Here is a 26,488-nt window from a genome sequence, read left to right as displayed (position 1 = left end):
ATACAGACAGCTAGACAGTTTCTTGCTTTTGAAAGTTTCTATTTTACCTGTTAAAAATAGAAATATATTTTCCTCAGATATTTTACAAGGAAAAATAATATCCACAAATTAAAAGATAGCTCCTAGCATGAAGGCACAACCCAGTAATCCTTGTAGCCCCAATCCCTGCTGAAAGAGGAAGATTATAAATTTGAGCCTAGCTTGGGCAATTTAGCAAAACCTGTTTTAAAAAATTTGGAGGAGGGGCTAGGGATTTAAATCAGCAGCACAAGCACTTTCCTGTCAAGTTCAATCCCCAGTATCAAAAAAAATTATTTTTTTTTCTTTTTTGCTGGCCTTGGTGGTGCACACCCAGTACTCGGGAGGCTGAGGCAGGAGGATAGCTGAAAATTCCAGGTCAGTTTGGGCTACACAAGAAAGTTCAAGGCTAGCTTGCATGGTAAGACCCTGCCTCAAAAAAAAGGTTTTTGTTGTTTTATTTTTAAAGACTGAGAATGTAGCTCAGTGTAAAGGCCCTGAGTTAATTCCCCAGTGCTGAAAAAACTTTTTCATTGCTATATAGCTTCCACATACTGATTTTGGGTGAGGAGGATCAAACTCACAACTTCCCATTAGCCAAGCAGGTGTTTACGCCACTGAGCTAGTCCCCGACGTGGTGGTAGGGGGAATTCTTTTAGTAATAAACTTCCAATGTAATTGATTATAGTTTACAAATATAAAGTAATATGCCACCAACTTAACAAATTAAGTATAACGTCACACTTAACTAATTTTTTTTTTTTGTCTTTTTCATTTTTATCGGTACTGGGGATCGAACTCATGACCACCCGCTTGCAAGGCAGGTACTTATGCTGCTGAGCTAAATCCCCAGCCCCAACAACTAACATTTATATTAAAATAAAGTTTAAATCTGGATATGGTGGCATACACCTATAATCCAGCACTCAGAAGGCTAACGCAGGAGTGAGAGTTTCAGGCCAGCTGGGCTTCCTATCAAGACCCTGCCTCAAAAAAACCAAATAAATTTGGGGACTAGAGAGTATAGCTTATGCTAGACAATTTCCTAGCATGGACAAGTCCCTGGGTCCAATCCCTGGCACTACAAACAACAATTTTTTTTTTTTTTTGTCTTTTTATCGGTACTGGGGATTGAACTCATGACTGCCTGCTTGCAAGGCAGGCGCTTATGCCACTGAGCTAAAGCCCCAGCCCCCAAACAACAAATTTTAAGTTAGCTTGGAGGGAACTCATTAAAACAATGTACAATTTAATAGAGGCTCTTCCTGCTCTATACATATTGCTTACCAAACATCAAATTAAACATTCTGACCCCTAGCTATTTCTATAATAATCAGACTTCTACTTGAAAACAGAACTAAAGTCAAATTTTAATTTTATTTTCGTCCACTTCAATGATACACTGAAATTTGGAACTAGAAATTGGAATTTTTTTTTTTTTTGTCTTTTTGAGACAGGGTCTCGATATAGCCCAGGCTGGTTAGAAATTGAAAGTTTTTATGGGGATTATTTTTATTTATCTTTACAATATTAAGGATTAAACCAAGGCTCCTTGCACTGAGCTATACACCCAAGCCTTTTGAGATTCTTGCTGAATCACTATATTGCCCAGGTTGGGCTCAAAATTGTGATTTTCCTTCCTTTCCCCAGTGTTGGGTATCAAACACATGGACTCGTGCATGCTACATAAGTGCTCTACCACTACAGCTACATTCTCGGCCCATTTTTAAATTTTGACACAGTGTCTCACTTAATTGCCCAGGCTGGCCTAAAACTTTTGATCCTTTTGGATAGCTGAGATTACAGATGTATGCCAGCATGTGAATAGCAGGTTCAAAAGTCAGCTTGGAGTGACTCCAGTTCTTGGTAGGACATCAAACTTAACATAAACCAGATGTTGGGCAAGGATATAGTATAGCTGCACAAGTGCCTGACTGGCAACATGCAAGGTTGTGAGTTCAATTCCCAGTAAAAAAGAAAAAAGAAAAAACATAAGCCAGATGTGGCAGCACACACCTTCATCCCATCACTTAGGGAGGCTAAGGCAAGGAGGATCCCACATTCAGCCTCAGTCAGCAATTTAGCTACTTTTCAAGACCCCATCTTGCTTGATAAGGTTGGCATACCCGTAATCCCAGCACTTGGGAGGCTGAAGCAAGAGGACTGCTCTGAATTTGAGGCCATCCTGAACCTGTAATGAAGAATCTATCACAGAAAACAAGGGCTGAGAATTTAGCTCTGTTCATTCTCGAGTACTACACCAGCACCTTACTGTACCCATAGTTTTATTAGACTATGTACTTGACAATTTTCATTATTCCCACCGATTCTTTAACATGGAAAAGAAGTCATTCCTGATCTGCTTTCACTCCCTTTTTCTGAGTTCCACCCTTCTTTCAATTCTAAGATATGCTAAATTCCCTCCTAGTTTAGGATTTTGCTGAGGGATTCTTTTCTACCTAGAATACTTGGTTATACACCTGCCATTCATCCCATTCCTTATCTTTGGCTCAAAAAAAAAAAAAATCGGGCTGGGGGTTTAGCTCAGCGGCATAAGCACTTGCCTTGCAAGCAGGCGCTCGTGAGTTCAATCCCCGGTACCGATAAAAAGGAAAAAGACAAAAAAAAAAAAAAAAAAAAAATCTGTGGAGAAAACGTAATTCCTTACTAAATCAGTGGTGTTTTTATTGTTTTTGTCTTTTTGAGACAGGGTTTTGCTTTGCAGTTCAGGTTGCCCTTGAACTCCCAGCAATTCTCCTGCCTCAGCCTGTTGGTTGCTGGGATTACAGGCATACACCACCATGCCCAGCTAAATCTTTTTTTTTTTTTTTTTTGTCTTTTTCCTTTTTACCAGTACCAGGGATCGAACTGACGACTGCCTGCTTGCAAGGCAGGTGCTTATGCCGCTGAGCTAAATCCCCAGCCCCTATGCGCAGCTAAATCTTTGATACTATGCAACCTATACTTTTTTTCCTGACTCAACAACAATTTGTAATGTTTACTTAACATGTCTTTCCCACTAGATTGCAAACTCCAACATCTCAGGAAATTTGTGCTTTGCTTGTCATTATATCCTTAGTAGACTAAAATAAATTTTTCAAAGTGATACTATACAATTCAGTCTATTGGGAACATTAACTGTTTTCTCTATTTATTTATTTTTGGTACTGGTGCTTAAACCCACAACTTCACACTTGCCAAGCAGGCGCTTATGCCTCTGAGCTAAATCCCCAGCTGTTTTTTTAATTCTTCAGTATTTGATTTTAGGTAGGGATTTTTTTTTTTTATTATCGGTACCAGGGATCGAACTCACGACCGCCTGCTTGCAAGGCAGGTGCTTATGCCAGAGTTAAATCCCCTAAGTATTTGATTTAAATACTTGGTACTTTTTCCTAGGCTTTATGAAGACTAAAGTTGCTGGATCAGGGATTTAGCTCAGCAGAACAAGCACCTACATGGTATGTGTAAGGTCAGGAGTTTGATTCCCGGTACCAAAAAAATAAGTAAACAAGTATTGACAATCTGCAATTCACACTGAAATGTCTTCATGTAACATTCCATTTAATGTAAACATTATAAAATACAACAAGAAATACAAAATGACATAAGGTGATGTTAAGATAGTAAAAATCCCAACTTTCCCATAATCCAGTGTCAAAACTCTGAAGTATCCCTTAAAATACTGGCAATTAACAAAGCTTTACAAGTTACAAGGCTTTAATTTACTTTCTGTTGATTGTGTGTAATGCTGAGAAACATTAAAATAAGCAGGCAGGTCCAGTGACACATGGCTGTAATTCCCAATGCTCAGGAAGCTGAGGCAAGATGACCTACCTGGGCAAACTTACAAGACCCCTCCTACTTCAAAGAAAGAGAAAGAAGGAAAAAAAGAAAAGAGACAGACATCATTGCTATTAGAGGACTGGAACTTCAGATTTTTTGTGTTTTAGATACCCTCTCGCTATCTAAGACATGCAGGCCTTGAACTCTCAGTGATCCTCCTGCCTTAGCCTCCTAAGTGCTGGGATTATAGGCATGTGCCACCATGCCTGGCTGGAATTTCAGTGTTACAACAGTATGTAAAGACTTTGTTTCTGAAAGTCTCTTTTTGTCACATTTATTCTTCCCCATTAATATGTTGCTCAAAGTATGCCCTACCCTTATTAATCACCAAAACTTCACAGTTTTACCTTGTAAATAAAGTATGTATATAATTAAACAGTTGGTAAACATATAGACATGAAGCACAAATAATGCCCACAAGGTACTGCTGTGTAATGTATCTACCATTAGGTTGATCAGGCCAGTTGTTATATTTGACAGCAAGAAAAACATTAGCTGGTTTCTGTTTAGAGCTGTGATTAAACAAGGACTGAGTTCTTCTCTTTCAGCTTTGGGGACTAGAAAATCAGAATGCTTTTTATTTGTACCAGGTGACTGGATAAGTTTCCAAGAACATGGTACTAGAGCCCCTTTAATCAGAAATTTGGCAAAACTCAAAATTATATCAGTCAGTAATAAACAACTAAGAAAGATGAGGCTAGAAGCAACTATCCACATACAAAAGGCTAAATTGGCCATTCTTCGAGATACCGCTTCTACCTTTACTTGAACTATGTAGAGGGATGTGAGGAGGCTAATACTTACTAGTAGAAGACAACATGCTACTTTTATCCAGTCTTTGATATGTATCCTGTTCCTAAATACATACAATCCTGTTTGCACACCAGCCATGTGAATTGCCACATATCCCAAAGTAGAGGCTATTCCTTCTCGGTTAGCATTTAATAAGCCAACCCTTGTGCCACTGCCATCAGAGCCATACAAAATGAACCTCTTCAGTGGGGTTAAGTCAAGGGTTAGCTGGTATAATACAATAATGCTGATTGCCACGATCCAGGATTTATTTAAGGGGAACACAATCAAAAGCACTGTTGTTACCAGTTTTACAACAATTAATGTGAAGAAAAAGTTCCAGTGTACTCCATACTCAGTTAAATGTTCCTGATATTCTATGGATTTTATAGTAATTAGTCGTCCTAGTCCTAGGATGATTAATGGCCAAACAGAGTACAACGATTTTAAAAGATGAAATCCAAATCCCTCCCTATGTTTTCTCCTTCTGATCTCTGGACAAACCATTGCACTCCCAAAAACCAAGCCTCCTACTCCAAAATCCATTGCCCCGGTCCCATAGAGCTCAGTTTTAGCAAATCTTCTGGGGAAAAGTGGGAAGTCCACAGCCAAAATGGCAATAGCGACAAATACACTGTTGGATACACGGTAATTAGAGATGGTTGGATTGTATTCTGATTCCAGACTGACTTGCAAGAATTTTTCAAGGATTTTCTGGACAGGCACTCTAGCATAGCAAGTTCTCCTTTGGTATATTTGATAGACCAGCCCTGCCCCGCACATAATTACAATGAGAAGCTCAAAGAAGATAAATGAAGATAAAATGGTCAAAGCAGTCACAAGGGGAATGACTAGGACAACAAAATCAACGAAGAATCGAGTTCTCCAGTTATGTGAAAAAGAACTCAAGTGCTGTAAGGAAATGATCAGGAGCCCTCTGCACAGGATACAGAATGCAGGTAAGCATAAGCCCTGGGTGATTTCCAGCACACTAGTTCCATTGAGGTTACTGATGAAAGCTTCTTTCAACTGCTTTTGAGACATGTTTTCTTCCTGTGAAAACAAGAACGAAGGAATGGATTTGCAGAAAACAACACTCTGATAAAAATAGCATATATATACACCTGGCTTTGATTTTACTCTTTTTTCTAGGCTTCAGAGCAGGTTAGGCCCTAGTCATTTCAAATCAAGGGGAGAACCTAGGACTTGTAATTCCCCTTCCAAGGATTATGTAAAGAAGCTGATGCATTAGGATATAGACGTATCATTGGAAGAGTATGAAATTATCTATTTATTTATTTTTGGTCTTTTTCATTTTTATCGGTACCAGGGATTGAACTCACGACCACACACTTGCAAGGCAGACGCTTATGCCGCTGAGCTAAATTCCCAGCCCGGAAATTATCTCTTTATTTAGGAAGATTTATTCTCAATATATGGTAGACTTACAAGGCAAATTTGGGATGAAAATCCTGAGAATGGCATCACAGGAATTTCTACTATCAGCACGGATTGTGTGTAGCCATATCATAAATACTGGGTGGCCATATCATAAATGGTACAGTAGCTATTCCTAGTGACTTTAAGTCAAACTGGAAGCCGGAAGTGGGCCTGCAATCCCAGCACTCAGAGGCAATTGACAGCTGCTTGTTCAAGGCCAGTTTGGGCTAGCCAGTTCAAGGTCTATCTGAATTACATACCAAAACTCCGTTAAAAGCAAAAAAACAGGCTCAAACACTGGGAGAAACTCTGAGTATGCTTTAGAGTTTGAGGATCTCGATTTCTGTTGTGTTCAAAGCCTGTCTGAACCTACTGTCCCTAGTACAAAAGGCAAGCCCTCCTGAGTCTCAGGCTGTTGCTCCTCTTATTTATGGTCATATATTCTTTTGTAAAGACTATAAGCCATCTCTCTGCCACAAGCCAATGTCTGAAAAGTGGCACACTGGCAGAAAACATTTATTGCCCAAATATACTGAATAAATGACTGTATGCATGCACTATAGCTGGCCCGGGCCCTGCAACAATACCTCACAGTAACCGACAAAAATCAGCTGGCCTTGTAAAGTCCTTTCCCAAGCAGTCGCCCGCCTCGGCCGGGGACCCACCGCATCGGGAACAGCGCTTCCGCCTCCCCAGCGGCGCTTCCGGTGGACGCGGGACCGCCTGCTCTTCCGGCCGGCAGATTCTCCGCGCCGGGACCCGGTTGCCGCGCTCCCCGAGCCCCGCCTTCCCCACCGGCTCGGGGCTATAGGTCGGCCCCCGAGAGAGGTAGAAAAGGTGCCCCCGGGTCCCGCTGCGAGGCCCTGCAGGGTAACAGTCCGGCGCGTCAGCTCAGGACCCACCCAAGTAGCTCACGACCCTCGGAGCGCCCGGGCGCCCAGCAAACACACTTCCCCCGCGTCTGCCCCAGAAGGCTGGAGGCCGTCTTACTGCCTTCCTCCAACCCAGGCGTCCCCGTCTTGTCCCAGGTGGAGCCAGCCAGCCAGACCTCAGCGTCCCGGGCCCGCCACGTGCGCCCCGCCGCGTGTGCGCGCCCCGCCCCGGGGAGGAGCCGGCCAGGCCCGGCCACTTAGCCCAGCGGCGGCTAGACGGGTTAGACCCGGTCCTGCTCTGGCTCCTTGCGGCTCTCGGCTCGCCCCCGCCTCTCTTCCTCCTCGCCCGCCCTTCAGTCCGTGGGGTCTGCACGCTCTGCAGCTGGGGCTTGGGAGGGGCGAGTGGCACCCGGCCCAAATCCGGAGCCCTGCACGGCCCGTAAGGGGCAGGGAAGAGAAGTTGGACCCGCAGCTGTAAGGTAGAAGGGGTTACCTCCTCTTTCCTCCCTAAATCGCTGTAGCCCTTTCCCTCTTTTCCGTTTCGGCTCGCCCTTGTCCCGCGTGAAACTAGCCTTGCTCTTCCCAAGAGCGAGGACCTTTCACAGTCACCCTTCACCTTTCCACCTCGCAGGCAGAGAGCGGCCAAGGGTGGGAGGGGTCTCAGCTGGCAGACTGTATCTGGTCGCTGGCTCCTTTCCAGACCCTATCCAGGGACCAGGGTGAAGGATGCTGTCCTAGGAGGCATCAGGGAGACCTTGCCCTTGGCCGGAGTCGTGTCCACCTTGCTAGAGGACATCCTCTCTGTGCCAGGTGCTTCCGGAGCGGCATCCTGCCCTGGGCACCGCGGGCACGTCGCCCAGACCTGGAGTCGCGATTCCCGCCAGGAACCTGGGGCGGTTCCTGCTGGGTATACAGCACCCTTACTTACGTCTCCCCCGAGTGTGCCCTCCAAGCCAAGAAAAAACCGACGCCAGGAGAAGGAGGTGGTGGTGATCAGGTTACCACATGCCTAGACCCAGTATTGCATATATTCATTACTCTCTTCTGCCCACTGTCACACCCTTTTTAGAAAGTCTTGTTTTTTTTTTTTTTAATCGGGACCGGGGATCGACCTCACAACCGCGCGCTAGCAAGCACAGGCACTTATGCTGCTGAAGTAAATCCCCAGCCCTTCATAAAGTCTTGGTAACTGCGAACACGAAGCAGGAAATGGGAAACTAGAGAGAACCGCTCAGCTCTGACTTGACTCCAGCTTGGAGCTAATACTTCATGGTAAAAACCAAATTGGCAAAGCTTTCACAGAAAGTAGCCCGTTTGAGACATTTAGCCCTGGTGAAGTCTGGATGTTATGTCTCCATTTGCAAATGTAGAAAAGTAATGAGCTTTTGTGATCTGTGAAAGGATATGCGTTTTGAATTCTACCCCCATACTGGGCGTCCAATGGACTTGTCTCTAGATAAACCACCGATTGAGGGAGATTTGTTCCCATTGAGTCTCTCTAGACCTCTGTGTGGTTGTCTCTAGGATGTGGATGGAATAGCATCAATGTCCTCGGTGACTGTGTCAGATATAGTTCTGACACATTTTTCTGCCTAAGTTGCCCTTTTCCTAATTTTCTTGGAAGTCTCTTATCCCTAGCTTCTTTAAAAGACTAGATATATCAAGAGCCTTAAAAAGTCTAATGTTAGGATTACAAGTGTGCCTCTATTCTCATCCCTGTTTGCTGGGGGAGGTGTTGAGGTATGGGGTCTTCCAAGTCTGAAGGTCAACAACCTTCAAAGTCTGGTATTGTCTCACCTTGCCACACCCACCATCAATGACAGACCCATCCCCATCTCATCTACTTGAAGTTGACACTGGATTCTCCACCTAGTTAGCATCCCCACATGGATTAGCAACCAGTAGTTGCAGTGTTAACACAATTCACAGCTGTGTATGGTACTTTGAACCGAACCATGACCTTATTGACCTTAACTACCACTCTTTGTAAACTATGTTTAACGATTGGATTTTCAAGGTGAGTTGGAGGTAGGTGATGTGGCTTACCCAAGGTCACACACTCAATGAATGGCTGAACTGTTTTCTGTCTCATACAACAGCTTCCTGTTACATTGGGAGTTGACTCCAGCCTCTTCTCCCCATCCCCATGACTATACTGAAGTAGGATATTTGCATCCAGTGGTGACGATAGAGCATGAGGCTCTCGTCTCCCTAGTCTTTAGCCTCCACAACATATTGACCCAAGAGATTTGCAGCCCCACCTAACCCTAAAATTAGTAAAACTGACCCTGAGATTTTTTTTGTCTGGGTGTTTTGTTTTGTTTTGAAACAGGATCTCACTAAGTAGCCCAGGCTATGTAACCTGGAACTGTTGGGGATCTTCTTGCCTCAGCCTTCTGAATACTAGGATTGTAGGCATGCACGACTACACTCTACCTAGAGGTGTTACTGCAAGGAAAACTTCGTAAAGTAGCCCAGGGGATCTCTGGAGGCTCTCATCAGAGTTTCCCCAGTTCCATAATTATTGGGGAAAAGGACAGACTCTCACTCTTTGCCCAGGCCTGCCCTAGTTTTCATTTTGGTTCTGCTTAGTGGGAGGAGTATGAATGAATCACCCTGGAGAAGTCCTTACCTGTGTGTGGCCCTTGTCTCCTGTCTAGGATGACTCGCCTGAGACTCCTCTAGACCTGAGCACTTTACTGTGCCCATGGTCCTGTGATCAAGTGGATAGCACTCCTTGGGCCTGCAAACAGAATCCTGGCTGACTACACTGAAGCAGGATGCTCCATCAGGTAAGATGTGAGCATTATGTAACCCAGGCCCTTGGACACTTGAAGCAGCTTCCCTTCTTTCATGTGCCTGAATGAAGTTTCTGCTGCTCTTACCTGGAAGGACAAGAAAGACCTTTAAGGGATCTTTCTTCTGTTCTCCTTTTAGGTAATCACCTCAGTGCTCTGGAGATCTCATTTTAATCTCTCCTGTTGTGGTTTTTAGCTCTTTTCCTTGGGAGGGATAAGGTGGGATAGGTAAAGGAATCCATAGGTCACTCTGTTGACTTTATAGAGAGGGAGTGTTAAGCAATGTCTCTACCAGCCTAAAGTCGAGGCACAGTAGAAGCTGAGGATATCCAAGAAGAGTGTTCTTGGAAACTGAGGCTTAAAGAATAAGAAGGAATAGGGGCTGGAGATTTAACTCAGCAGCATAAGCACCTGCCTTACAAGCAGGTGGTCGTGAGTTCGATCCCTGGTACCGATAAAAAAAAAAAGTGTTAAAAAAAAAAAAAGAATAAGAGGGAATTAGTCAACTGGAGAAGGATAATAAGCAGTCCAGGCAAAGGGATCAGTCTCTACAAAAATGTAGACGAAGACAACTTATGTGAAATTACAGAAGGATTCTGATGAATGGATTATCATGGGGTACTTGAAACCTGTCTCTATTCCAGGCCTCTGCCTCTCTGAAAAGGCTGCTGTCACCCCTAACCTATGTGGCATCAAATCCTGTAGGCTGAGGTACATGTTTTACAGCGTAGTGGAGTCCCAGGTCTGCCGAACAGCCAGGTGTGGAGCTGGCTGACCTCAAAGGCCTCATGACACATACTGCTGCTTTACCTTCCTACCATTGGTTGAAGAAACGGGCTTGAAGGTTGGAGAGAAACAGACTTTTGTATTTTTAAACTTTTTTCTTCCTAAAAGTAGTCACATTTACCGTAACTGTTCTATCAACACCCCTGTGTATATAGTACACTCAGAGTAATACACATAATTTTGTTTAATGTACACAACATTCCTATAAGGAGTATGTAGTGTTATACACTAGACAGTGCTGCCATGTCCCATTCTAGAGGGAGATAAGGATTAGAGATGCTGAATGACTTACTCAACATCACATTTATTATTAGAAATTTGGAAAATGAGCATAAGCAAAAGCAACATTAAAATTATGCATAAGCATATTACTCAGAAAAAACCAATTTAGAGAATGTCTTAATTTTTTCCTAAAATATATATTTTAAGAACATATAAGTTATACTTTTTTTATAAATTGCTTCCATTGAATAGATGTACCTTAGCATAAGCAGTTTACTATTTGGACCCTGTAGCTTTCAATTCTTTTTTTTTTTTTTTTTTTTGTCTTTTTCTTTTTTATCGGTACCAGGGATCGAACTCACAACTGCCTGCTTGCAAGGCAGGCGCTTATGCCACTGAGCTAAATCCCCAGCCCCCAATTCTTTTTTTGAGACAAGGTCTCACTTTATAGGTCAGGCGGGCTTTGAACTCCCTGTATAATCCAGGCTGGCCTCAAACTCCTGGCAATTCTCCTTCCTCAGCCTCCTGAGTGCTAGAATTACAGACATGTATCACCACACACAGAATTTTCAAAACTTTTACAGCTATAAATGGTTTTATACACAGACATTTGCATAAATCATCTTTGAGAAGCAGAATTGCAGGCTTGCCTCTGAGACACATAGTTTTAAAGCCCTGGCTGTTGTATTGACTAACAAGAAGCATGACTTCTATGGTAGAAGAATAGCTGACTTCTTTTGTCATATTCCAGATGCCTTTCTAAACCCCCAGGTTTGTGTGGGGGGTACTGGGGTTGAATCTAGTGCTTAGCACTAAGCTACATCTCCAGTCCTTTTTACAGTATTTTATTTCAAGGTGAGGTCTCACTGCGTTACCCAGATTGAACTCAAACTTGTAATTTTCCTATCTCAGCCTCCTAGAGTGCTGTGATTAATGCACCACCGTACCTTTCATGCACTTATTATCTGTGATGTAGGTATAATCACCATTCTCATTTCACAGAGGAAAAAAAATTAAGGCACAAATAGTTTTCAAAACTTATGTAAGATTATACAACTAGTATAGCAATTTAGCTTTCAAATCCAGGCTCTTGATCATTATATTAAGCTGCCTCTAGTTGGATCTGAGCTGATCATAAGTTGTAGCTGAGTTAGTGGGTTTTTCTTTTCACTAGAACAGAGGGGTTTGCATGGGTTCAGCTGTGCTGACTGTGGTGATTACCCTACATTGTGTAGAATGGTGGGTCCAAAGCTGAGAGAACAGACAGTATTTTTTGGAAGAAACTCATTCCTGGGCCTCTGCAGATAAAACTTGCCCCCTTAGTGTGTTTCAGTAAGAGGTTTAAAGTTTGAGTCCTTACCAGAATGGAAAAGCAGGTTTTGAGCTGCAGGTAGCAGCGCACATCTGTAATCTTGGCCCTTTGAGAGGATTGTTGCAAGTTCAAGTCCTTCCCAGGCAACTTAGTGCCTTAGTGAGGCCCTATTTCAGAATAAAAAGGACCAGGGTGTTATGGCTTGTGTCTGGATGTCGCCACAGAGCCTCATGCAGTCACAGAAGGGCTTTTCAAAGATAGCTGGATGGAGAGTGTGTGATGCTGGGAGTGATTCATGGTACAGTTCAAGGATCTTCCACCCTGTGTTTGAGTTAAAATATAAGGGACGGAAAGAGAGTTGCTCTTCTCACTGCTTGTTGCTTGCTGCTTCTTTGCTGTTTAACTGCCTGGCTGCCTTCTGCCTGACATGGACTTTTTCCTCTGTGATCCCCCTTTGCCATGTGCCACCCTACACTGGAGCCAACTAAGAACTGAAACCTCTACAAAGTGAGCTAAATAAGCTTTTCTTCAACTTTCAGTGTCGAGTATTTTGTCTCAGCAACACGAAAGCTAACTAAGACACAGGGATATAGCTTAGTGCGAAGGCTCTGGCTTCAATTCCTAGTACCATGTCTCACCCCATCCCCCCAAAAAAGTGCCTCAGTGCCTGTTCTTGGCCTCATACAGACTTCTGAGCCAGGCAGCCACTCCATAGACCTGGGGCAGAGGAACCTGTTCACTAGCTTGGCTGAATTTAAGCCCTGAGGGGCAGGTGATAAAAGCATAGGATTGCTTCTCTGGGAAGATACAGCTATTTTTCACTACACCTGAGTTGTTTCTTTCAAACAAGGCCTGTCCCTTGGTTTCTTTTTTTTGCCTTGCTTACTACCAGTAAGGCTGGTAGCGTGGCGCCTGACTCAGCTGGCGCCCTTGGCAGAGGAGACAGGAGAACATTTATTGAACACTTACTGTGTGCAAGGTCCTGACTAATGCTTCATATGTCTCTTCTTGCCAGTAGCCCTGTGAGTTAGATTTGTGATCCTTTGTTTATAAAAAATAAAGAAGCTGAGGCTTAAAGAGCTGGTTAACTACCCGGGCTCACAGAGCTAGTAAGTGGTGGAACTGAAAGAACCCAACCATATTCTGATCCCACAGCATTGTCCTTTGTTCTCTATAGGCTCTCACTTTTATTAGCTGCCAGCCAATTGGAGTTTCAGTCCACATGGCTTTTATGTTGTTTCCTGCAGGTGAGCGACCGCAGCTCAGGCTCTGATGGCCAAAACAAGGCATCACTCAGAGAAGACCTGCAGGAGTTCCTGAGTAGGGAGGCCCCACTACACCAACTGGATGACTTGACCAAGGTGAATTCTGTGACTCTGGAGACAGGTATGGACCTCCCTCTCCTCTGGAGGGCCATCTCCTAGAGGGTGGCAGTACAACAGGGTGTCCAGCACGGCTTCCCCAGAGCAGACCATGGAGGGCAAGACTCTTGACCTAGGGCCAGATACACAGTCTAGACCTCAGCCCAAAGGAGCCTGACAGCTATATCTTGACTCCCCAGGGCAGGCTTTGCTCCAGATTTGGGACTCGTCTTAATTAGATCTTATATCTGCTCATCAGGGAACTGCTGGGATTTAATGGCACTTGGCTAATTATAGAGGGAGGGCTGTTGAGTGGCTATGTGGTAGTTTTGTCTGTGTTTGAATCAGACTTTGCTAAAGGCATTCTGCCTCAGTTCTTAGGTGCCTGCACGCCCGGTACATGGCAGACATGTTCTACACCAATGCTGGCTGCACCTTGGTAGCTCTGAACCCCTTTAAGCTAGTCCCTCAACTCTATACACCGGAGCTGATGAGAGAGTACCATTCTGCACCTCAGCCAGAGGTAAGGCCCAGCTGTTTCCTCTGCCTCTCAGCTTCCTGGGCTCCCCAACCTTGTAATTCTAGCATTCAGGAGTCTGAGGCAGGAAGATCGCTGAATTTGAGGTCAGCTTATGCTATGTAGTAGGTCCAAGGCCAGCCTGTACTATATAACAAGACCCTCTCTCAACCCCACCCAAAAAAACCAGAAATCGTTGCAGCACAGAAGATATGGGTCAGGGGACAAATATTTATTTAACTGAGTTTGCAACTTAAAGTAGGCATAAAGCAAAGGATTTTTTTTCTTAATCATGGGTTTATTAATAGGAAAGGATTTACAAAGATACATTTGTATTCCTAACAGACTAGCTTTTCAGAAAAGAATAAGGACTGCCCTAAAAAAATTCAGCCCATGTTCTTCTCTACTGAGAAGAATAAATTACTGGGTTGTGGCTAATGATGGTGCAGGCAGGGAAGGGGCTCACTGGGAAAGTGCTGATGTGCTCTGGGAGAGGCAAGGGCAAACTTGCCGGCAGGAGGGAGGCAGCAGGTGAGGGCAACAGAGAGCCAGGCCATTTAGCAGGGTCTGAAACACCGCAGCAGACAGGGCATCCACAGCTGCTTCGTCCAGGGAGAGGTGGGGCTGTAAACAGAGTCCTTGGGACATGGTTACTCTGGGGTTTGGTTCAGGAAGGTGAGGCAGAGGGAACAGTGGAAAGTTTAGTAACAGTCCAAGCGAGAGGTGGCCGTTAAAGGGCAGATGGGAAGGACAGCTCCGACACCATCCTCATGGGTGCTTGCTCGCCCAGGAGGCAGTAAGTGATCACTGCTGGCTGGGCCAGCGAGGCATGGTGCAGGTGACCTGGTCTTCTACAAGTTCACTCATGGGAAGTGCCCAAGTGGGGTCCAGAGCAGTCTTCTGAGAGCTTCCTTTTCATCCTGCCCCTCAAGGGCCAAAGCCAGGTCATTGTCCCCTCTGTTTGTTCATGTCCAGCCTGGTGCCCAAAATGCTGAGGGCAACTAGTATCTGTTAAGGAAAGGAGAACAACAGTGGCTTTGGAATTCAAATTGCATGGATCTACTTACTTGCTAAGTAGCGTTGGACAGTTATTAACTCTTCTAATCCTCAGATACCTGATCTGTAAATAAGGTTAGCTATCCAACAATGCACAGACTTCTTAGTAACTTGTAAGAATGTTTTTGGTAGACTGCAAAGTATAACATGAAACAATAAGCAGCCAAATAAGGTTTTTAAAGCAAGACAAGACAAAAGCATTAATATTATGGACTGCTCGAGGCCAGCACTGTGTCCAGGCTGAGAGAAGCCACTGCAGGAGTCCCTCCATTGGCCCCAACACTGTTACATCAAGGGAGGTTTTCCTGGGGGGAGCCTCTCCGACTCAGCCATCATTGTGTCAACTCCTCCTGTGTACAGGCTTTCTCCTACATTACATTTCATCCCTTGATGTTGCAGAAACTGAAGCCCCACATCTTCACTGTGGCAGAACAGACCTACAGGAATGTCAAGAGTCTGATTGACCCTGTCAACCAGTCCATTGTGGTCAGTGGAGAGAGTGGTGCCGGAAAGGTAGGATGGGTCAGTTTGTTACCCTGCACTGCTGGTCTGACTGGGTCGCCAGAGGGGCAGGGATGATTTCCCATGGCGTTGCTTGCTGCCTAGTCATTCACAGACAGGCTAATGGAGGCAAGAAGTCCATGCTCCATAGCTGGGCAAGCACTGGGCCAGAAGTCAAGAGATGGTTCCAGTGCAGGCTCTGCCACCAGCTCTACTGCTACCCAGAGGGAGACACTTTCCCTTCTCAGTGGTCTCAGCCAGCACTGACCCACTGGAAGCAAATATCAGTTGTTGGGGGGTCTCAGCTAATGGTTAAGAGTACTTCCAAAAAGTACGTAGCCTCTCTGACCTCAGTTGTCTCATTTGTAAATGTACAGGAGGAGCGGACCAGTGCCTGACTCATGGAACTTCTATGAGAGTTAAACGAGCCACATAAAACATTTGGTGGCATGGGTGGCGCATGGCAGTGCTCCTCTAAAATGAGCTTTGGTTTCTGTGGGAGTTTTTTGGAACGGCCCCTTTAGACCCTCTGGGTTGCCTGTGGTAAGAGGAGGACATTGGGCCAGCTGTGGGGGGAAGACAGAAGCTCCTGGTGTGGCAGTGAGGCTCAGGGATGGCAAAAAACAGGAGAGACAAACTGTTGGGCAAGGATGAAGGAGTTGTTGCACGGCTGGTCAGAGCTTGCCAGGCCTCAGCCAGGCTGCCTCCCCTTTCCAAACATTTTTGCTTCACAGGGGCTGCTTTGCCCACTCTTTTCTTTTCTCACGTGTGAGAGAATCGCTGGACCCGAACACCTGCTTGGTTCTGGACTTCGAGCTAGAGGGTGTGGGGGGCCATGGAGAGAAGCAGAGAGGAGAAAGGCAGCATCAAGCTTTTATGATCCCTCAGCCATCCAGTGGCTGAGACAAATGAAGACAGTCAGTTGCATGGACAAGGGCTTGGGTGAGGAAAGGCAAGGTAACCAGTGCCTAGCTCCTGGTCAATGCCTAGCTCCTGGACAAAGCTCACTGCCCTGCAGAATTGTTCTGGGTAACTGAAGCAGAACCTGGTTCTAGATTTGTGCAGCCAAAGCTCAGTAACCCTGTCCACTGTGGCTGGGGTAATTTCAAGTTAATTAATTATTTTTGAGGCAGGGTCTCACTATGTAGTTCAGGCTGGCCTTGAACTCACTATGTAGCCCACACTGGCTTCAAACTCACAGAGATCTTCCAGCCTCAGCCTCCCAAGTGCAGAGACTAAAGGTGTGTGCCACTATGCCCAACCTGAAAATTTATTTTTTATTTTTTATTTTTTGAAAATTTATTTTTAACTAGGGGTTTAGCTCAGTGGCATAAGCACCTGCCTTGCAAGCAGATAGTCGTGAATTCGATCCCCGGTACCGATAAAAATGAAAAAGACAAAAAAAAAAAAAAAAAAAAAATTTATTTATTTATTTATTTATTTATTTATTTATTTTGTCTTTTTTCGTTTTTATCGGTACCAGGGATCGAACTTGCAACTGCCTGCTTGAAAGGCAAGCGCTTATGCCGCTGAGCTAAATCCCCAGCCCCTAGAAAATTTATTTTTAATAGGAATGTAATTCTACAGTTCAAAAAAATATCAAGCAATACTACAGGGCATGAATACTACAAAGAAAAAGAACAAAGCTTCCTTATCTTTCTCGATCCTCTTCTGTCTATAGTGGCCACTCTGTTCATATATCTATGTGTGTGTGTTTATTGGTACATTTTAGATGCACATATATAGCAGTAACATTTCTCATCGGTAGTTTGTACCTGTACATGATAGATATATCTTGCTGTTTTTTTACCATTCCCCTCCTTACTTAGAAAATCTTTGTTTCCATCTTTTTCCTCTTTTGGTTTGTTTGTTTGTTTGTTTTGAGACAGCCTCTTATGTAGTTCAGATTGGCCTTAGGACATAGCCCAGGCTGACCTGTACCTCACAGTGATCCTCAGCTGGGATTACAAATGTGTGCCACCACACCCAGCTTCCACTTTTTTCCTTCTAGTCTATTCTTTTTTTAAAATTTTCCTTTTCCTTTTTTTTTTTTTGTCCCCTCTTTCCTTTCTTCTTTCCCCCTTCCTTGTTCTCATTTGAACATTTCCTTCCTAGTCCCAGTATCTGTTATACATTTTGATTCTTATTTATGATCTCAGTTACTCATATTAGAGAAACAAGTGTAGTATTTAAACATGCATGTCCAATTTAGTTCACTTAAGTGTATGGTCTCAAGATACAAACATTTAAGGCCGGGCGTAGTGGCTCACACCTGTAATCCCAGCACTTAGAGGCTAACCAGGAAGATAATTTCGAGTTCAAGACCAGCCTAGGCTACAAAGTGAGCTCAGGGCTAGTCTAAATTGTGCAACAAGAACCTGTCTCAAAAAGAAAAGAAAAAAAAAAAAAGATATATACATTTAGCTAGAAATGGCTCAAGTTTATCCTTTATAGCAGAATAAGTAGTAAGTACTTCACTGTTATAAAAAAAAAAGAAAGGAAAAACATATCTTCTTTATCCATTCATCAGTTGATGGGCATTTGGGCTACTTCCAAGATTTAGCCTACCAAGTGTGCTGCTATAAACATGGGTATGTGCCAGCCGTGGTGGAACATACCTGTAATCCCAGCACTACATAACTGAGGCAAGAGGACTGCTGTGAGTTTGAGGCCAGCCTGGGCTACGTAAGTGAATTCAAGGCCAGGCTGCACCACATAGTGACACTGTCTCAAAACAAATATACACATACCTACATGCAAACAAAAAAATAAACACAGGTATGCATATATCACGGTGGCATGATGTTTCTAATTCTTTTAGAAGGATACCAAAAAAGGGAATCGCTGGGTCAAATGGAACCTCTAGTTTTAGTTTTTTGAGGAATCTCCACACTAATGTCCACAGTGGTTGCTCCAGTCTACGCTCCCACCAACAGTGGATAAGGGTTCTTTTTCCCCCCGCAGCTCCTCCAGCATTTGTTATTGGATGATTTCTTGATAACAGCCATTCTTCTGGAGTGATATGGAATCTCAGCATTGTTTTAATTTGCATCTCTCAAATGACCAGTGATGTTGAATATTTTTTCATATATTTATTTGCCATTTCTACTTCACCTGAGAAGTATCTATTCATTCTAGATGCCCATTTTTGGATTGGGTCTTTAAATTCGAGGCATCTCATTTTTTAAAATTCTTTATATATTCTAGATAATAGTTCTTTAAGGAACAGCTGGCAAAATTTTTTCCCCGCACTATGGGTTGTCTCTGCACTGCTGGTGATTACTCTTGCTGTGGAAAAGCATATTAATAAGATACAATCACAAGTTGTTGATTCTTTGTGATAGTTCACAGATCTGTAATGATTAATCCCAGCAAGCCAGTTGTAGGTTTATGGCAGCACAGTGGACAATCCCATCTGTAGTTGTGAAGTTCAGGCTGGTTTCTGGCCCAGTTTGTTCTTATGTGGCTCCTGCTAGCTTGAACTTGGCTCCCTGTCAGTTTGAACCTCCTTGACCTCCTGACTTGAACTTGTTTCGGCCTCACTCTGATACTGGGAGCCCCTAGATGGACCCAGCAGCTGCTCTGAATCCCAGGCTCAGTGGGCCCCTCTGCAACATGGCTACTAGCCAGTCACTCTTTTTAGGGGAACTTCCAAATCCCACATACTCACCAGCCAGTGCAGTTCACTGTGTCTGCTACTCCATTCCACTGGTGTGTTTTTTTGCGGAGGCCTCTGGGGTCACCGGTAGGCACCATGCGTCTGCAGGTTTGAGCATCCCCTCCTACACAGTGAGTCAGGGCTCAGAGAGAAAGTGCTGCTTGCCACCACCTCCTTCTACATTGAAGTCTCTCTTTTCACTCTCCCTCTGGACTTCAAATTTGGTATTTTGACAGAGTCTTAACTTATGACCAAGCGCTTGCAAGACAGGAACCTATGTCACTGAGCTAAATCCCCAGCCCCATTGACAGAGTTCTTATAATGCCAGATTGGAAATTATTTTCTTCCCAAATATAGAAGTTCTTTTCATATATGTATATTTGAGAGCCCCAGTCCATAATAGTGATTTATTTCTTCTTTCTAGAGTCTCAGTCTTTTTTTTTTTCCCTTAAATATGAAAATTTTAGTGCTGTAGCTTGGTACGACTTCTCCACTTCGTATGCTGAGTACTTTGTGTGAGTGTAGGTCTTTTTATCCTCCCTCAGCACTGGAGATAAAACCTATAACCTTCACACTGAGCTGCATCCCACCCCATTTTATTTGAGACAGGGTTTCTCTAAGTTGTGTAGGCTTGGCCTGAATTTGCTATCTTCCTGCCTTTGCTCAGGATGCTAGGATTATGGGCATGAGCCACCACATCCAGTTTGCATGGGTCTCTTTTACTTGGGTCCTCATGTTCTTTGGTTGAAGGAAATATTTATGTTAATCTCCTCCCTTCTCTTTTCTAGTTCCAAAACCCCTGCCAATAAGATGTTTGCTTATCTATTTTTTGTCTTATTATTCTCTTATTTATTCATTTATTTATTTATTTTTGAGACAGGGTCCCACTATCATCTTTATTTTTTTATTTTAAATTTTATTTAAGGAGAAAAAAAAAACAGAAAAAGGGTACAAGTTATACAGAATTTCAGAAAAAAATAGTAGGAAATCACTAGTTAATTACATATTGTCATCTTAGAAATAGTAAGCATGTAGAGGAGACTTTCAAACAGTGAGACTGCAACCAGTTTTGTTCAATGATCCAACAAAACTCAGTAATATGTTTATCTATTTTATACACTTAAATATATATGCAGTTATATCTTTTAGAGAACTTTCTTTTGTACAATGACAATTACACATTTTGGGTTTTATTACTCCCACAGTTCTTATTACTTTTTTTTTTTTTTAAGAAAGTAAAACCAAATGTGACATACCAGGACAGAGTCAGTCAAATCAAAAGGATGGACATAATACATAATGTAAAAACAAAATACAAGGTGATCAACAATGGTTAACCATAATGCCTCTTGTTATCTTAAAAAGAACTGCCTATATCATCAGTTATAATAAAATTGAACAAAACAGTAAAGAATAAGACCAATAAAACCAAAACATTGGAGACATTAGAGGACTTCAAAAGAAGATAATAGTCACAATGGGCGTCACAATGATTCTTTTTGTCTTCATAGTTGTTGCCTATACTTTCAAACTTGGTACTATCAAGCATAACAGAATAGAGGAAAATCAGTCAAAACAAGATGGTGAGAGCAATACAGAGTTTCAAATCAAGTTAATAGGAAATCAAAATGGGTTACTATAATATATCCTGCTATTTTTTATTTATTTTTCCCTTAATTAAAAGGATAAAAATGAAAAAGTAGATAATAAAAAGGAGATTGAGATAAAAAAGAAGGCATAACAACAAAACAGCGCAGGTCAAAACATAGCCATTTAAGCAAAATAGTGTTTCACCACAAGATAATCTCGACATAATAGTAGTTACCATAGTGTCTCTTCCCTTAAAATCTTTGGGTATAACTTTGTATACTGTAGCATCAAACGTATCAAGACAATGTAAAACCGTTCAAGAGAATGACAGTATTACAGGGTATTTAGAATCAACTAACAGAAAATGAACAATGGTTTTTGTATAATCTCCTTGTCTATAAAAGTTTTTGTTTATATTATCACATATAATAAAATCCAATAAGATACAACACGTTAAAACCGATGGAGACAGAAGAACAAAAGTTTGATGGGACTTCAAAACAAAAGGATATTAAATCAGCACTACCTATTATGATGTCTTGTTTTCTCCAAAATGGCTGTTCCTACCATCCAACCTTCTCTGCCTCATTTCTGTTGAGCTCTTTTTTCTGTCATTAGTTGTCAGTTTGTCCTCTTCATTTCACTTTCTGCTCCATTCATTGTGGCCGCTCTGCCACTGTTTCTGGAATCTTGGTATTTTTCATTTTTAGAATATCCTGCAGTATTCTCTGTATAGTTGAATTGGTGGTTGCAAATTCCCCTAGTTCCTCTTTATCCTGGAAGCACCTTGTTTTTCCATCAATTTCTAGGGACAGTTGTGCAGGATATATCAATCTTGGCTGGAGATTATTATCTTTCAAAGCTTGAATTATTTCCCCCCACGCTCTTTGTGATTTGATAGTTTGTGCCAAGAAGTCTGCTGTAATTCTGATGGGTGTTCCCTTGTAAGTGATCTGTTTCGTGTCTTTGACAGCTTTTAATATTCTGTTCTTATATTGGATTTCTGGAATTTTGATTATTGTATGCCTGGGTGTAGCTCTGTTTGGGTTGTAGGTGGCGGGGGTCCTGTGTGCCTTACACATCTGAGTATCTTTACCTTTTGCTAAATTAGGGAAATTCTCCTGGATTATTTCTGTGAATAGCTTTTGTAGTTCATTTGTTTGAGTCCTTACTTCTTCTTTTATGTTCTTAATTCTTAAGTTATAGATCCTCTTATCATCTTCTAGTCTTTGTATTATTGCTGTTTGTTTTCTTGTTATTTTTAAGAAGTTTTTCATTTCATGCTCCCGCCTTACAAATCTGTCCTCCAGTTCTGATAATCTATCCTTAGTTTCTTTCAAGCTGTTATGCCAGCTTTCAATAGAGTTTTTAGTGTCCTGGTAATCTCTTTGAACCTGCTTCATGTATTCTATGTTTTCTCTATTTTCTCCACCAAACAATTCTCCCCTTTTTTTCTGTTCTTCCATTCCACCATCTGTTTTTTCTTGGGTGGTGCTAAGCATTTCTCTAACTATTCCACTTATTTCTTGCTTTATTTCATTAAATACTTCATTTTTGAACTCATCTATGAGGCTCCGGAGATACCGTTTTATGTCTATAGGTGCTGTGTTTGATATTGCATGTTTTCTGTCTTCATTCTCTTTTGCATTTACCTTTCCTGCATCAGTGTTCTCAGGATTGCGGACTGAGGAGCCTTTCTTGTTGCTCCCTTTTCCCATACTTTTTGTTCCTTCCATACAAGCGTATGTAGGAGGCCCAGTTTTTTTTTTTTTTTTTTTTTTTCTCTTTGTCTGTTACAGTTTGTATGAATCCACGGGCTAGGTGTTCCCGCCCACTGCAGTGTACTAGGGAGACACAGACCTGGGTAGCCTCTGCTGGGCCCGCCCCTCCAGGTCAACCTCTGAATGCTTCACTGCTAGGGTGCACCGCCAGGCTCAGGGACCTGATTTGGGCTAGCCTACAGGATCTTAGTCCGCAGTGTCACTAGGCCAAGCGCTCCCCACCACTCCTGCTTGAGAGGGGAATATGCGACTAAAGTCACTGCAGGGCCCTGTTCCGGCTAGTCTGCTCCTTCCCAGAATGTCCTCTGTTGGAGCCTCCTAGTCTATGAAAGGGTCCCCATTTCTCTCACTCACCGCAGGTCGATGCAGGGCTCCCTGCCAGTCCCCGCTCTCAACGCCGTTTTCTCAGAGTTTTCGCGCGTCTCTCTCCCCGCCGGGCGGATTGGGACGCAGTTTCGGCAGCAGGAAATTCAAATCATGGCTTCCAATGGTGCGGGATCCAGCTTCCGCACTGAGATTTTATCTGTTCCTGTTATAGCATCAGGATTGCATTTCCAGTTGGTTTGTCTCAGCTTAGTTCGTTCCTGAGTCAGCAGGGTACATCTCCCCTCACGTAGGACTCCTCACACAGCACCGCTCCTGGATTCTAAACTGGTAATCTCAGAGAGCCTCCGTGGCTGCTGTTATTTGTCCGCCATGTTCTCCCGGAAGTCTATCTTCTTTATTTTATCACAGTATTTTATCCTGTTTTGGGGGAGATGCTCTCTCCTTAACAATTTAGTTGCAGCTGGGCATGGTGGCTCACGCCTGTAATCCCAACACTCGGGAGGCTGAGGCAGGAGGATCGTTGTGAGTTCGAGACCAGCCTGGGCTACAAAGTAAGCTCAAGGCCTGCCCAAACTGCATGGAGACCCTGTCTCAAAAAGACAAAAAAAAATTTAGTTGTAACTAAGTTGTTAATTTTAAAGTTCTGCTTAAAATCTTAAGAGCTTTTCCATGTTTTCTGAATATTATTTCATCCCCCATCATCCTGTTTTTATTTCATAAGTTTAATATCTTTATTTTTGGGTATACATCATGATATCATGCTTTTTATTTGTTTTCTACTTCTTGAGTTGGCTGTTTCAAATTTATTTTCTTCCATTTGTTGTGATGTTTCCATCCATGTAAAAGAAGTTTATTAAATAGCTAATGATCCTTGAGCATCTGTTCATACTAACTGGATGTGGTGGTGCATGCTTGTAACCCCAGCTACTTGGGATGCTGAGGTAGGAAGATCACTAATTGGAGCCCAACCTAGCACCTGACCCTGTCTCAAAATAAAAAATGTGGTTCCTGAAAGGCCCTAGGATCAATCCCCAGGACCATCCAAAAGTAAAAAAGGAAGAAGAGAGAAAGAAAAAAAAGCAGGCATTAAACAACTGATTAGAATCTCTGTCTTTATAGGATTGTCAACCTGAGTTCCTTATTTAGGTAGCTTTATAAACTTTTTAAATCCTGAATGCCCATAACATTTTTTATGTGTTTGTCAGTGTCTTCAGATTGTTCCTGTTCAACAGAGATATAGAAACTATAGTTAAATGGAAATGATAAAGATATGAACAATTCAGACCCGTCAGCAGACTAGGCACACAGAAGAATGCATTAGTGAAAGTGGGTATGGTAGCACACCCCTGTTACCTCAGCATGGAGGAGGCTGAGTCAGGAAGATCACCCCAAGTTTGAGGCCGGCCTGAGCTGCATAATGAGTTCAATACCAGCCTGAACTGCACAGCAAGACTGTCTCAAAGAATAAAACAAAAATACAAAGAATGCATTAGTGGACTTGACAGTAGGTCAGTAATAACTGCTCAAATCGAAAAAAGTATGTCCAAGAGCTCTGATACAACAGCAAATTACCTTATTTGTACTTGGTGTCCTAGGAGAAGAGAAAAGAGTGTAGGTCAGAAATAACACTTTATATATTAAGAAAGTACAGCAAGTACAAACCTAAAAAGCTTAGAAAGTACAAAGTAGGATAAAGCATATTTAATCACATTATAGGCAAAGTGCTGAAAATCAAGCGTAAGAAAACCTTAAAGGAAGCCAGAGAAGAGATAAGAATGACAACAGAAACCAAAAATCACAAGCCCACAGAGAATAGTTAGTTTCTTTATGCATCTGATGTCACTACCAACCTAGAAGCCTGTTACCAGCAAAAATATTTTTCGGGTTGGGCAGGTAGCTCACTGGTAGAGTGCTTACCTGGCATGCACGACTCCAGGGGTACACACATATATAAATTTTTTTTAATCAATGAGAGTCTGGGGGGTTGGCTCAGTAGTAGAATATGTGCTTAGCATGCACAAAGCCCTAGATTCAATCCCCAGCATATAAAAATAGTGAACAAAAATTGAGGTAATAAAATAATAAAAGTCCATTTGAAGCAGACCTGCACTACAGGAAGTATAGAATAAAGTTCTTTAAGCCAAAGAAACATGAAACAGATGAATATTTGTATCTAAACAGAGACATAGAACATTGGAGATGTGAAACTTTATTTTTTGCTGCTTTAAAGTAAAATTCATTGTATCACAAATATATTATCATTGTACTGTAGAGATAAAAAGGAATCACAAAAGTACTAAATTCAACCAATGACAGTAAAGAAGTAACAGATTATATAGAACAAATTGAAAAGATATGACAAAATAGTAGCTTTAAGAACCACCTATAGTGATAATTAAATGTGAATAGTTTAAGTGCTGTAATTAAGAGGCAATAAATGTCGTATTGGATTTTTTTTTTTTTCTTTTTGTCTTTTTGAGACTCACTGTAGAGTTCAGACTGGCCTTGGGCTCACTTTTAGCCCACGCTGGTCTCAGACTTGCAATGATCTTTCTGCCTCACCCTCTCAAGTGCTGGGATTACAGGAGTGTGCCACAACACCTGGCTATATTGGATTTTTTAAATGCAAGAATTCAAATGACATGATACGAAAACTCTGACAGAGGATTCAGGTCTCCCACTCAGCAGTATGATGCATGAATGCAAAAGAAAGACAGAGAATATTCTCTGATTAAGGAGCTCTGGGATGACCTGCAGAACAAAGGGCCATGAGTCCAAAAGCTCAAGGCTTTTATGGGTATCATCAAAGATGTGGAGGGGGTTGCAACAGAGTGCTAGGGAGAAGAAACTGCAGGCATTGCCTATAAGAAGAAATAGCAATTTTGTACCAGGCACAAGGGCCTCCTATTAGTGCAATAGATAGTCTGATATATGTCAGACTGGCAACTTCCCTGCCAGAAAGGTATAATTCTTACTGAGTCCCATGGCCTCAGATGAGTTATCTCATGTTTTAGCCCTGGAATGTCAAAGGCACTGCTTGAGTCCCAGTCCAGCCATCAGCAAGGAGGGGGGCAGTTCTTACCCATATGCTATAATGAAGACAAGTTGGTGTCTTGGCTGGACTTGATCACATTTTTCTAGCCAACTAAGAGACTCAGAGTTCAGTATATAGCCACCTCTGCATATCTCAGTGAATGGGGTTAAAATAAAAGGTCAAAGAAAGACAGAGGTAAGGGGCTTCATTTCTTAGGAGAGTACAGCTCGATGGTCTCCCACAACTCTACCTTCTGGTCTGAAATTTAGGTAAAGTTATTTGTGTGTCTGGGTTTTCCCACCCCTACCCCTTTTGTGGTAGTGGGGATAAAACCCAGGCTAATTTTTTTACCCTAGCTGAAGGTGCATTTTGGACTAAACTGAGCTTCTGCCAGACTCACATGTGAAAGCCCGAACTTCCCATGTGACATACCTGAGGACAGGGTCTTTAGGAGGCATCTAAATGTCCTAAAAGCAGAGCCCTAATCTAACAGGCCTGTGGTTTTTGTTTTGGTTTGGTTTTGGATTTTTTAGTGGTACCAGGAACCAAACTCATGACCTTGGGCTCACCAGGTATGTGC

The 26,488-nt window shown here is 42.7% G+C and overlaps 3 protein-coding genes across 22 annotated transcripts in view; 1 reads left to right on the top strand and 2 right to left on the bottom strand.

The window, feature by feature from the left end:
• Positions 1–26,488, top strand: part of Myo19 (myosin XIX) — a 49,165-nt gene that overhangs the window by 2,928 nt on the left and 19,749 nt on the right. For 4 of the 11 annotated variants that reach the window (XR_001201213.3, XR_010048162.1, XR_010048163.1 and 1 more), the window contains exons 1-5: positions 7,243–7,444; positions 9,626–9,757; positions 13,331–13,469; positions 13,819–13,967; positions 15,417–15,530. Coding sequence is in view for 7 of the 11 variants with exons in the window: in XM_063250909.1 (XP_063106979.1) it covers positions 9,746–9,757; positions 13,331–13,469; positions 13,819–13,967; positions 15,417–15,530 (414 nt within the window). In the remaining 4 variants the exon portion in view is untranslated. Of the gene's footprint in view, positions 1–7,242; positions 7,445–7,775; positions 8,238–9,625; positions 9,758–13,330; positions 13,470–13,818; positions 13,968–15,416; positions 15,531–26,488 lie in introns of those variants that run through there. The other 7 variants (XM_063250908.1, XM_003469457.5, XM_063250906.1 and 4 more) reach the window with 5 other exon arrangements.
• Positions 3,559–7,193, bottom strand: Pigw (phosphatidylinositol glycan anchor biosynthesis class W). 5 transcript variants are annotated; one of them, XM_013152107.3, is made up of 2 exons: positions 7,084–7,193; positions 3,559–5,706 (listed from the first exon to the last, which is right to left on the bottom strand). In XM_013152107.3, exon 2 carries the CDS (start codon positions 5,695–5,697, stop codon positions 4,186–4,188), a length of 1,512 nt encoding a protein of 503 aa, XP_013007561.1. In that variant the 5' UTR covers positions 5,698–5,706; positions 7,084–7,193; the 3' UTR covers positions 3,559–4,185. The 5 variants fall into 5 exon arrangements, with proteins under 5 accessions (XP_013007561.1, XP_013007560.1, XP_013007562.1 ...); XM_013152106.3 differs by having other exon boundaries at positions 6,996–7,133; XM_013152108.2 differs by lacking the exon at positions 7,084–7,193 and adding an exon at positions 6,759–6,910.
• The window catches only part of Znhit3 (zinc finger HIT-type containing 3), a 32,574-nt gene continuing 26,139 nt past the window's right edge, over positions 20,054–26,488 (bottom strand). For 3 of the 6 annotated variants that reach the window (XM_063250918.1, XM_063250920.1, XM_063250914.1), the window contains 3 exons: positions 24,447–24,465; positions 24,228–24,326; positions 20,054–23,460 (listed from right to left, as the gene is read on the bottom strand). In XM_063250918.1, coding sequence (XP_063106988.1) covers positions 23,349–23,460; positions 24,228–24,326; positions 24,447–24,465 — 230 coding nt within the window. In that variant the 3' untranslated portion in view covers positions 20,054–23,348. The remainder of the gene's footprint in view (positions 23,461–24,227; positions 24,327–24,446; positions 24,466–26,488) is intronic. The other 3 variants (XM_063250916.1, XM_063250915.1, XM_063250913.1) reach the window with 2 other exon arrangements.

Source organism: Cavia porcellus, unplaced genomic scaffold (genome assembly GCF_034190915.1).
Source record: "Cavia porcellus strain 051 isolate PalLab524CR breed Dunkin Hartley unplaced genomic scaffold, mCavPor4.1 scaffold_6, whole genome shotgun sequence".
In the NCBI taxonomy this organism is placed as follows: Eukaryota; Metazoa; Chordata; class Mammalia; order Rodentia; family Caviidae; genus Cavia; species Cavia porcellus.
This window is presented reverse-complemented; position numbering and strand designations above follow the sequence as displayed.